This window comes from Magnolia sinica, chromosome 16, assembly GCF_029962835.1.
Source record: "Magnolia sinica isolate HGM2019 chromosome 16, MsV1, whole genome shotgun sequence".
NCBI classification, from domain to species: domain Eukaryota; kingdom Viridiplantae; phylum Streptophyta; class Magnoliopsida; order Magnoliales; family Magnoliaceae; genus Magnolia; species Magnolia sinica.
This window is the reverse complement of record NC_080588.1, coordinates 1843530-1856309: the sequence shown is the minus strand read 5'-3', so window position 1 is coordinate 1856309 and position 12780 is coordinate 1843530. Positions and strand designations below refer to the sequence as shown.

The 12780-nt window shown below is 42.8% G+C and overlaps 2 protein-coding genes across 3 annotated transcripts in view; one reads left to right on the top strand and one right to left on the bottom strand.

The window, feature by feature from the left end:
* Positions 1 to 926, top strand: part of LOC131228526 (uncharacterized) — a 32325-nt gene extending 31399 nt beyond the window's left edge. For both annotated transcript variants that reach the window (XM_058224229.1, XM_058224228.1), the window contains one exon: positions 708 to 926. In XM_058224229.1, coding sequence (XP_058080212.1) covers positions 708 to 711 — 4 coding nt within the window. In that variant the 3' untranslated portion in view covers positions 712 to 926. The remainder of the gene's footprint in view (positions 1 to 707) is intronic.
* Positions 927 to 2685: 1759 nt separating this feature from the next.
* LOC131229215 (umecyanin-like) lies at positions 2686 to 7954 on the bottom strand. The gene is made up of 2 exons (XM_058225108.1): positions 7641 to 7954; positions 2686 to 3213 (listed from the first exon to the last, which is right to left on the bottom strand). The coding sequence occupies exons 1-2, from the start codon at positions 7810 to 7812 to the stop codon at positions 2843 to 2845; spliced, it is 543 nt and encodes a 180-aa protein (XP_058081091.1). The 5' UTR covers positions 7813 to 7954; the 3' UTR covers positions 2686 to 2842.
* Positions 7955 to 12780: the final 4826 nt, after the last annotated feature.

Genomic DNA, 12780 nt, shown 5'->3' with positions numbered 1-12780 from the left:
ATGCAGGAGCATAATGTTCTGTTCACATGCATCACATACACGACATGTTCTACATGTACCCACATGTGCCACGTGCTACTATCAATCTTCAAGCCCCTCACATGCCATGTGTCAATAATTTGAATGTGCGCCCTAATGCTACATGTCACTATCTATCTTAAACTCCCAACATGTTCCATGGCTCCCTATTCTAGGTGTTTGACAAACTAGGTATGGTATGAGTAGTTGAGCATTTTGCATGACCTGCATGGTTTATTCATGGCAGCATGTGCAACGACATTGTGTGCAGTACACAACGCTGTGAGCATCCAAGAATGGCCCCTCAGGTTCCATTTTTGAATGTTTATTGGTCAATCTTGGGTTTTCCCTCTTCCTTTGTTTTTAATAGAATTATTGTTAATTCTGAAAGGGAGAAAAGAAAAACATCCCCCCCCCCTCAAGGAATGGGGAATGGTATAGCCCAATGGTCAACATCATTCCCATTTTATCTTTTGATCACATGGTTGTCCGGCATGACAATCACCACCTGAAAACTACTCGGGTCACCACGCATAGACCATCCGATCAGGGATCGGATGGTTATGACCTTGACTCACACTGGTCATTCCTCTTGTAGGATGGGTCTCCTCGGTCAAATATTGTATTTTATTACTTTCTGTTTCGGAAAGATGTGCACTGAGATTCTTTTCCTTTTGATTGGAAACCAGGTAAAGGAGCAGATGGGCACCCGGGAACATGCCATGCACTGCCATGTACATTATGTAGCTCTCTATTCCTGATTTTTATTTCTCGCCCTCTTTGTAATCTGTAAATTTCTTATCCTTTCGGGTGCCGGAGGCCTGCCGATCGATCTTATTAATGTAGTTGATGTTGTATTTATATCATCTTCAATCTAAAATGCAAAAGAGATATCTCAGTGGTGTCAATGGACTGCACAAAATCAATGGGGAACCTATCAGTGGTTTCCATGGTTCAAAGACCTGAGAACCGGCTTGATGTTGAGCCAGGTCAGGTTAACCCGAACACTCAACCGAGCCTATGCTTGACTCATTGTGTCAATTAACATTTTTTTAGAACAAATGAAATAAATAAAACTGTCTAGTTCATCACAACAGCAGTTCATGGCCCACACTTCCTGACCTGTGATAACCTTGAGAAGGTTGTGAGTTTCAAATCTAGATGGCTGCATTTTTAACTCTCTCTCTATGGGTCTTTCTGAGTCATGCATGGGAGGGAGTTTCTGCGGACCTGGCTCAAAATCTGGTCTACATTAGTTGACTTGGCCGAGCTTCAAGTTGAGCTATCAAGCTTTACAACTATGGTGGGTCAAGTTGGCATGCATGCCCCATCCAACCATACATGTGGGCCCTGCCTCAACTTAGTGGGGCACGGTTTCGGTGGATCCCCTGCATCCACTGAGGTGGGTGGAACCCTCACTGTGGGCCTCACCATGATGTATGTCCCTTAGTTGACTTGGCCATGCTACAAGTCGAGTCATCAAGCTTTAGAAATTAGAACTATGGTGGGTCAAGTAGTCAAGCTGGCATGCATGCCCCATCCAACGATACATGTGGGCCCAAACTGGGCCCTTGACCCAGTGGGACGTGGCTTTGGTGGATATCTTACTGTGGGGTCCACCGTGATGTATGTGCCGTTCCATTTTAACAGCTCGTTATAGGGTATAATAAAAAAAAATGAAGCAGATCCAAATCTCATGTGTTCAACACCACAGGAAACAGTGGTGATTGACCATTAAAGAAACTTCTTGTGGGTCACAAAGGTTTTGGATTAGGCTGATATTTGTGTGGTCCCTTCATTCAGGTCTTCGTATACTTATCAACAGGTTGGATGTTAAATAAACAGTCTGGTGTCCCTAAAAAAGATTTTTAATGGTGGGTATTTAATCAACACTCTTTTCCTACGTGTGGTCCACATAAGATTTGGATCTGCTTCATTGATGGGATAATGCCCTAAAAGAAGCTGTCAAAACGGAGCCACATACATTACGGTGGGCCCCACAGTTCAGTGAATCCGCCTAAGCTGCGCCGGACTTAGTGCTGTAGGCAGATGATACCCAACCATTGAGGAACGGGATTTTGGGTGTATGTGGATTTTTCCATGCATTTGTTAGCCAGCATCCATTTGTGGGTTGTTGAATCAGCTGCTAATTAGATCTTCTAATCGGTGGTCCTTTGGCGCAGAGCAGTGATGCAGGTGTCTGCACGGGCTGTGGATTGTTGCACGGTGGAGCTTGGTTGGTTCTTTCACAACAAGATGCCTTGGTAGTGCAGAAGATGGGGATGAAGAGATCTTTTGAATGCCGATCCTCCTCTCGCCTCACATTCTGAGTCAGGCCATCCTCTGATTACGGTGATGGGCCCCACTCGATCAATCATCCCCGTGTGATCTTTATCGTTGATTTCATTTTTCCAACTAATTGGGTGGTCAAAATATGGTTGATGTCACCCCCAAACGGTAGGGCCCACAATTTTGATTGGATATAAGATACATTCCGTGGCACCTAATAATCACTCCAACCAACGGTGGAAGGTTGACATTACAGACAATCAGTCCATCTTAGGCCCATCTTGGTTCCTCCTCGCTGGTTTAGGCCCATCTGTTGCGATTCTGCTGTCCTTATTTTGGCCATAGACAGAACCAATATCCTACGCAATCACAACGACCTTCATCCAAACCATTTAAGTTCATCAATTCAACTGACCATTACAGTGAGCAAATCCAAATCCCACACAAACATTAATAATTTAAATTTAAAAAAAAAAAAGACTGTTAAAAAGACTCACAAGCTATGAGAACTTTAATAAGCACTCTAAAAGCTGCTCTAAACTACCCTTCCAAATCCCATAAAACATAGAAGAGCTAGCCCAGACCATATAATAGCTGATGATGCTTGTATGGTGGACGATCTGGATGGGATGGTGGGCGCAGCGGCCAAGGCATGAACGGTAGATGCTGATGTTGCTGTCTGATTATTGGTGTCAGATTGTTGTTGCACCTCAACGTGTAATTTTAGGCCGTTCTTGCAGCTATCAGACCTGCTGCTGGCGAAGTAGCGTGGCCCTGCGCTGTCGAGGGCCACCTTATCTAAGCCGTCCATGTACATCCTTATCGGGTTACTAATGTCGCAGGATTCGAACTCGTCCTTGCTTTTCACTTCGGCAATCCCCTCCGATGCAGCCGAGTACGTGAACCCTGCCAATTCAAATGCATCAAACTTACTGAATAGGCAATTATACACCGTCCAATCTTTCGGTTTTCGCCATGTGGGGCCCGCCTTTTAGCTACATGGACCGTTGATATGGGCTGCAAATCATCCACTGGACTGGTTGTGGGCCCTGCTTTGGATCAAGCATTGTCAGAAATGACACTGATTGGATTTTTTACTGCTGATCGGTTTCCCTTTAACTGTTCATTCGAGGGCCGCATATTGGATTTTTCAATGTGATTTTCACGGGACATTACATCCACAACAGGGCCAACAATTCGGATGGTTTGGATTAGAGAAGAGTAATAACAGTTGCCACGTGTACGTCGACCCCTGCTTTTATATTGAGAAGTGATCCATTGCAATTCATTTGTAGCATATACACAGTATAAAACGATTGGACGATCCTAGCCATCCAAATGGTGGTCTGCAAAGTGAAGAAACAGACCCATCTTACATGACTGATGGATGGTCCAGATGAATGATTACCGTACCTGTGTCCAATTACGAGTGTTTCTCTTTTTTTTACAACAAACCATTTCAGAAATGGACAAATCATTTATCGTCCTATGACTTTTTCTTAGAAGTAGATTGAACGGCTAGGATCCTTTTTTTTTAATATATAAGATGGATACTTTCATACCGTGTGATGGATGATACGCAGGCACAAAGAAATTGTATGTGTGGCATACACTTAATCGAAATTAGACCGTCCAAATTATAGTTCCCCGTTTGGGTGCATTATAAAATTAAATTGGCACTTATTTGATTATCTAGCTATGGGATTACCGGACATTTTATTGGACGGTTGAAATGAACAACATCCAACGCTGCCGGTCAGCACACGTGTCGACGGTTGAAATTAACAACATCCAACGATAAGCGGATTGGCTGGTGTACCTCACACCATCTATATAGCTGCTGTATTGACGCAAGGAAGTTCTGTAGGTCTGGTCACGAGGCATGTGTTATATCCAAACCGTCCATCCATTTGGCGAGCTCGTATTAGGGCTTGAGACAAAAAATAAGACAGATCTAACTATCAAGTGGACCACACCGTGGTAAGCAGTGGGGGATTAAATCGTCTACAATCGAAACCCTTTTTTTGGGTCACAGAAGTTTTTGGATCAATTTGAAATTTGTTTTTTCTCTACATTCAGGTCTTTGTGACCTTATGAACAGATTGGATGGAAAATAAACGTTATGGTGGGCCCTACGAATTGTTTAACGGTGTAAATCATTATCTCCACTGCCATCTATGGTGTGGTCCAGATGATCTTTGGACATGATTCGTTTTCTGGATAATGCTCTAAAATGATCTCTAAAAATAGATGAACAGTGTAGAAATAATAAATACATCACTTTGGGGCCCATAAAACTTTGATCTCCTTTGAACCGTTCTTACAACTCAGAGCTCGAGGAGCGTCACTGGGCAAAATGGACCCGATCCGCCCCCATTCGAACAGAAACCGATGGCCTGGATCGGTCAGGTTCAGGCAGGATCAGTCAGATCCGAACGACCATCGGATCGGATTGGGGTAAGTAGCAACAGAACCGAACCAAAATCCGACCCAAACCCGGACCGCACCGGGGGTGTGGGAACTAGTAAATTATAAGTTTACCCCTTCATCTTAGGTGGATCCTACAAATTTTTTAACGGTGAAAAAATCATTATCTGCGCTTCTATTTATGGTGTGGTCCAGATGATCTTTAGATATGATTCATTTTCTGGATAATGCTTTAAAATGATCTCTGAAAATAGATGAACGGTGTAGATATAATAAATACATCACTGTAAGGCTCATGTAACTTTGATCTCCTTTGAACCGTCCGTACAACTCAGCACACATGTCGACGGTTGAAATGAACAACATCCAACGCTGCTGTTCAGCACACGTGTCGACGGTTGAAATGAACAACATCCAACGCTGCTGTTCAGCACACGTGTCCACTAATCAGAAGTTAAGATTCTCCAACCAATCTGCTCTTGGGATCGTGATTTAGTTACAGTGGATTGCATTTATTTGTTGTTAGTCTATGGCTATGCCACGTGTACAATTTCTCAGTGCGCCTGCGTATGGAGCATCATATACTACCATAGTATTAAATAAAATCCCTTTCTAGAAGCCCATGCTTTGCCTTTGGTATATTTGCGGAAGGAACTATCACTTGAACGGTTCCGATCATCCAAACACATGGCCCAATTGACGGACTAAGAATCCACTTCAGTAGTCCGCGGACCACTATACTAGGCGGCTTTTGTGGACCACTAGATTAGGCGGCTGTTGTGACGGTGCTTTTTGCAACCCACACCCATCACACGATCCTAGTCACTCATCCACAAGCTTTTCGAATTTGGTTATGGAGTGGGCCCGGTCCACTCTGCGGGCCCCACCAGATGAGAGAACTTTCTATAATGGAGCCACGTGTCCCTATGAAATTAAAAAGTGGACGGGTAGTTATTTGATACTCAGGCGGAGTAGGAAGCTTGATATGCAGGCACTTAGAAATTGTACACGTAGCATTTATTACCTGTAAGTAAACCGAGTAAATTATTTAACCGACTTTCTTCAAGTTACGGTCCAGAGATTCTATTGGTTGAGCCCTGAACTGTGATTTGTGGACATTTATTATTGAAATTTAGGGCATTGGATACTTTTCATTTTCAACCGTCCATTAAAATGTCCACCAATCTGATGGTCAGAAAATCAAATAAGTGTAATTTTCGATTATGGTACATCTAAGATGGAACCCATAATTTGGACGGTCTCATTTGACTTACTTGTATGCTAAGTATGCAATTTCTAAGTGAATGCGTATCATCAGCCACACTCTTCCAGAGTATGAAAGCTTTTCTCAAAGGATACTATAAAGAAATTTATAATATGTTGTCACATCAGTACGTAAATAGCGTCCTACATCTCCAGACGCATCAACGGTCCAATATATACAAATATATTCCAAGATTCTGTGATCCAGACCGTTGATCTTTTTAGTGCTCCTGTGGGTGGGGTATTTCCCAAATATCTCCCAATCTATAGTTCCTTAACTACTTTTGATGGGCTATGAATAGACGGTCAATAGAAAAAGACTACTATGGCAAAAGAAAAAATGTCAAAGCTTATCTAGAATAATTTTTAGGTGGACCGTCATCTGAGGTGGATCCCGTAAGATAAACGGTCTCGATCAACGAAATATGGGCCCCAGCTGTACAAAATGGGTAAATCCGAGCAATATACGCATCTAATGTATTTTACTGTAATGCTCTCGGCGCAGTTTCCAGGAACCTGCAGTCCTTACGTTTCCCAAGAGGCATCATCCCAAGAGTAGCTCAAGGTCCATCGCACGTTCGTGATGGGACCCACGTGGCTACATGGTCACGTGATCTGGTCCGTCCATCTAGTGGGCTCTAAAGCAGTTGGATTACAGAAAAAATAAAAATCACACCAAACTGCTTTATTTTCCCATCGGACGTGGACCACTTAATCACTTCCGTTTATAGCCCTCCAATTGATGGTGGCCACTGGAATTAGGTTAACCAATATTCTACGGTTGGAGTTTCCTATGAACGGTTCAGATAATCCATCCATACAGCCAAGTGGACCCATCACGTACGGTCACAAGCGATGAACCTCAAGCGCGAAGAGATTTTTCACATACAACGCAGTCTCCCGCCAACGGATCACTCGTGAACATCCAAACCGTTGAAAAGGTAGGCTCGACGACCTATGCCGGGGAACGGATTGGCTACTCCCCCTGCCACCAGCCCCTGGTCGGTGCTGTGTGGGACCCACCATGATGTATGTGTTTCATCCATGCCGTTCATCCATTGTTATAGATCATGTTAGTGCTTGATACCAAATATTAGAGGGATATAACTCTCAGGTGTACCACACCACAGGAAAACAATAGTAATTGGATATCCACCATTAAAATCCTCACAAGGCCCACTGTACTGTTTATTTGACATCCAATCTGTTGATTAGGTCATAAAGACCCAGATGAAGGGAAAAAACAAAGATTAGCTTGATCCAAAACTTTTATGGCCCCCAAAAGGTTTTTAATAGTCGACGTTCATTCAATACACGTTTCCTGTAATGTGGTCCACTTGAGATTTGGATATACCTCATTTTTTGTATCATAGCATAAAATGGACTAGGAAAATAGATTAACGGCGTGGATGAAACACATACATCATGGTGTGGCCCACAAAGCACAGGGAGTAGCCAATCCGTTCCCCCTATGCCGCATCCGTATATTGACGGTATCGCCTGCCTGATTAGTGGGGCATCCTGATTTTCGCACCACGTGATATTTATGGTGCGGCCCACCTTTTTAGCGGCTCAGATTTTCCACAAGAGCTTGAGAGAGAGAGAGAGAGAGAGAGAGAGAGAGAGAGAGAGAGAGAGCATACAGATTTTATCTCCAACCCTGAAAATCTTCCCAGACGACCAATCAGCAACGTTGGTAGATGGGTCCCACCCACGGTCACCTCCCACCACATGATGAACTTTGGCCCACCCATCGCTCACTGAGATGGCCACAGCCAATATCACAAGCAAACCTCTCATGCTCACAGCACCCATCTCAGGAATGAATGATACTGAGAGATAGACAGAGAGAATACGAATAATAGATGAACGTTTGAGAGAAAGAGTGCTGTTTAAGCAATGTAAAGCTCCCTATCTCTCACACCAGCCTTTCTACCTTTTGGGCAAGTAAAGGAATGGTAGATGTTAGGTAGAAATGCCCATATTTATCCAGCGAGGAGTTGCATGATCCTGATGCATCAGCACTTGAATATTTCCTGATCTATCCACATATACAAATTGAGCATGGTTCGGTAATCCAGACCGTTCTTCAGATAGGACCTACCATGGATGAGGAACTGCATTCAAATCTCCAAGATCGAATGTTTCTGTGCTTAGATCAATGGCCTATAAATAGACGGTTCAGAAAAAAAAAAGTAGAGCGACTGGTCCGAAAGGCAAACATTCGACGTCTAGGATCTTCCAATCTGGAACTGTTTTGGGTCATGCTTGAATATGCAGTGGCTGCTGTAAGTTCAAGGGTCTCGATCGCTCTGATGCATCAGGAGTGTGTTTTTTAGTCAAGTGGGGAAGTATCGAGTCCTGGTGCATCAGAACGTGAGTACTGTCCTGATGCACTGATACTTACAAACTGGTCACGTGGATCTGTTATCCAGGCCGTTCATCTGACTGGAACTATCGTGGATGAGGGAAAATTTAAATATCTTTAAGATTAGATGTTCCTAACCGTTGGATCAAAGGCCTGCAAATAGAACGTTAAGAGAAAACCAGCTATGGTTTGAAAAATATCCAAGTATTGGATCTAGAATCTTCCAATCTGAACCTTTTTTGCTCCTGCCATTATGATCAACGGTCTGGATCACCTATCCAAGGGTCCCCACTTGCAGGGGATGGGTGCATCAGGACAGCATTCACTCTCTGAGGTAGCAGAGGAGTTCTAGGGTCCTGACGCGCCAGAAGGGATACCAACCGTTGATCTGAAGGAACACGAAATGGATGTGCGCCCAGTGGTCCTAAAAATTATCCGGATTTAGCCATGGATCAAATAAACGGCAGGGACATTTGTGGCATACTCCATCTGAGGTGGGGCCCATCGTATCATCGGTCTAGATCTTAAAAAAAAGTGAGAGAAATGGACGGACGGTCCAAACACGGTGTATATGTGTGGCCCACCCAATGATCGGATCGGTTTCATGTTTATAGATGCCATAAATATATTGGAATCTTCTGATGAGCGGTTCAGATGTTACTCACACGTGCCTTACTTTCATATGTATCCTTACTCTTGCTTGGGTGGTAGACTCTCAGGAGTTTCAACACCCTATCAATGGAGCATGAGAAATTTGCGACTGTGGACCCCACCTTTTATCCAACGGTTTTTTTTTTTTTTTTTTTTTGGAGCAATACCAACTTAAGTTGCAAACTTAGACCTCCACCAGCCAACTTAAGTTGCAAAACAGCGAAATTTGGGACGAAAATACCTCCTTTCACGGAAACGGATTGGTTACTCCCCCTGCCACCACCCAATGGCAGATGGTCCGTGGTCCGTGGGCCCCACCATGATGTATGCTTTTCATCCATGCCGTTGATATATTTTTCCGCATCATTTTATGGTATGAGACCAAAAATGAGGTATATCCAAATCTCAAGTGTACCACATTACAGGAAACAGTGTTGAAGGAGCGTCAACCATTAAAAACTTTTTAGATGCATAAAAATTTTTGAGGGCCCACTGTGATGTTTGTGAGAAATCCTCCCCATCTAAGTTCATTCATAGGGTTACAAAGACCTGGATGAAGAGGAAAAACAAATTTCGTAATGATCCAAAGCTTCTATAACCCCTAAAAGGGTTTTAGTGGTAGACGTTCAATTCCCCACTGCCTTTGACAGTGTGGTCCCCTTGATAGTTATATCTATCTTATTTTTCGTCTCAAGCCCTAATATGAGCTCACCAAATAGATGGACGGTTTGGATATAACACAAACTTCATGATGGGACCCACAAAAGCAATATCGAAGAAAAATAAAAACAGGCTTTTGGGACACTACCACCAAGGCCGTCGGGCATATTTTTATTTTTATTTTTGCTTAAAGGAGAACTTTTTACCTCTTTACATTTTTCTCTAATACATAATTATGTAAATATGTATATGTAAGTATATAAAAATATTTTCTATCTTTTAATTCATTTCTTTGCCTATTTATTTAACAAGCATATCTCTTAAACTAGAATGATTTACTTAACGTACCACATATGATTTTGGAGTAAGAGAAGCTAATTTAGCCAACCAACTTAATTATTTTTCAAGATTCCATCAGGTCGATGGTCGAAAATTCATTTTATTCACTTCGTGGTCAATTTTAATCACTTCACGATTAAACTAGAAATTGAGCGGGATAAATATAAAATTGAGTGGGGCAAACATTAAATTAAGCGGGACAAACTAGAAATTGAGCGGGACAAACATTAAATTGAGCAGGACAAACATGAAATTGAACGGGGTCCAAACATCAACGGTTTGTAAAAATATCCAAGTATTAGATCTAGAATCTCCCAATCTAAACCTTTTTTGCTCATGCCATATCCTGCCATTATGATCAACGGTCTGGATCACCTATCCAAGGGATGGGTGCATCAGGACAGCATTCACTCTCTGAGGTAGCAGAGGAGTTCTAGGGTCCTGACGCGCCAGAAGGGATACCAACCGTTGATCTGAAGGAACACAAAATGGATGTGCACCAAGTGGTCCTAAAAATTATCCGGATTTATCCATGGATCAAATAAACGGCAGGGACATTTGTGGCATACTCTATCTGATGTGGGGCCCATCGTATCATCGGTCTAGATCTTAAAAAAAGTGAGAGAAATGGACGGACGGTCCGAATACGGTGTATGTGTGTGGCCCACCCAATGACCGGATCGGTTTCATGTTTATAGACGGCATAAATGTATAAGAATCTTCTGATGAGCGGTTCAGATGTTACTCACAGATGCCTTACTTTCATCTGGATCCGTACTCTTGCTCGGCTGGTGGACTCTCAGGAGCCACTCTACCTTTTATCCTCCACCCTTTTCTTAACCCACCCTAAACTTACCTTACCAAAGTAGACTCATATTGTACGGACAACTACTTACGGACGAAATTACTCATCTTTTTTCACCTGCTCTTATCTAAAATCGAAGGCTATATTCGCCTGAAATAGAATGAACGTCTACAGTGCTAATTTTCCCATGAAATTCCACTAGCGTGAGTGTGTGGGGGCGGCTGCACTTACAAAGTGCGCCAGCAGGACAAACATCTGTCATTTCCACTGTTTCTTAAACGGTGGTTGCTCATCCAGGCCGTAAAAAGGATGGACTACATCTCAAAAATCACAATGATCAAATGATCAAAACCATCCATTTTAAGTGGCCATCAAATGGATGGATGGCTAACATCAGCTGACATCAGATGGTTAAGATGTTAGATCAATGTGATTGTTGGGGATATTTTCCACCATGTGGTCCACAATTTTGATGGTCTGCATTGGCTACTATGAGCCCACATATAGAAAATAACTTAGACAGTGCATGAGATTGGCATTTTTGCAGCAGTGGTACATTTTATTGGCAGTGTACTCCTTATACCTCCTTTGACTTTGGTGAAGTAAAATCACAGCCGGAAGACATACCTAACTCCCCATCATTCTAGAAACTATTCACCCTACAGCTAGCCAATGGCTAGTGGTCGGTGCTCTGTGGGCCCCACCATAATGTTTGTGTTTCATCCCTGCCGTCCACTCATTTTTTGAGATCATTTTATGATTGAACGCCCACCATTAAAAACTTTTTGGGGCCACAAAAGTTTTGGATCAAGCTGATATATATATATATACACACACACACACGGAAACGCTCACCTGCGAACCAGTTCGTACATACTACGTACGAACTTTTTTGAGAACCCATCCTATGTGATGTAGTTCCAAAATCTGAACCGTTCAGGTGAAGCAGCACCTCGTGAAACCCCCCGAACCCAACTTTTACTTTGATCTAAAACTTTGATGCCCATGAAAAATGAAAACAGTTTCCTCCCTTGATTTGCATTTCTCTTTTCTATGGCCCACTAGAACTTCAGATCAGGGTGAAAATTTGTCTTGTAGGGTTTCATGGGATTCCGCATCACATGGACCGTTCAGATTAGACACCCATGACACGTGTGCAAAGGTGCGCACGTGCGTAGGTGCGTAGGGGAGCATGACTCCACATATATATATATATATATATATATATGGTGTGGTGTTTTTTGCCTTTCTCGAATCTTTCCTTTTTATGCCGGTGTATCATCCATCACCCCTGCCATCGTATAACAGTTTTTGCCTGTATAAAAGATTAAAAGGTCACACCTTGTCGGGAGGGATTGGGTACAGCCCCGGCCCCATCCAAGACGGTACAATCCTGACCTTTTAGTGTATATATTGTATATCCATACCGTCCATCTATTTTTTCAGTTCATTTTATGATATAATGACATAAATTAACTAGATCCAAGACTCATATAGACCACACCATAGGAAAAAGTGTTGATTAAATGTACACCATTAATTCAAAATGATGGACGGTTGTAAACAAAAATCGACGGTGAGTCCACATAGCACCGACCACTAGGAAACCACAGCATAGAAATTGAGCGTTCCTGTAGGGAGTGGTCCACCGCCTCCGAGGCACATCTTTCAACCGTCCAATCGTGGGCATTACCTAATCAACAGGTTAGTTGTCAAATATCCATTACAGCAGGGCTTAGGAGGTTTTTAATGATGGACGTTCAATCACAACTGTTTTCCCATGGTGTGGTGCACTTGAGGTTTCGATCTACCTCATTTTTGGGATCAAGGCCTAAAAGTATATTTCAAAATGGATGGATGGCGTGGATATAACACATACATCACGGCGGAGTCCACATAGCACAGACCACTAGCCAAACCACAGCATAAAATTTGAGCGTCTCGTGTACACGAGCTGGTC

Coding starts and splice junctions, on each gene's coding strand:
- LOC131229215 (XM_058225108.1), bottom strand. CDS start 7,812: ATGGGTGCTGTGAGCATGAGAGGTTTGCTTGTGATATTGGCTGTGGCC. Junction 3,214..7,640: donor CAGGGTTGGAGATAAAATCT/GTATGCTCTCTC, acceptor TTGAATTGGCAG/GGTTCACGTACTCGGCTGCA.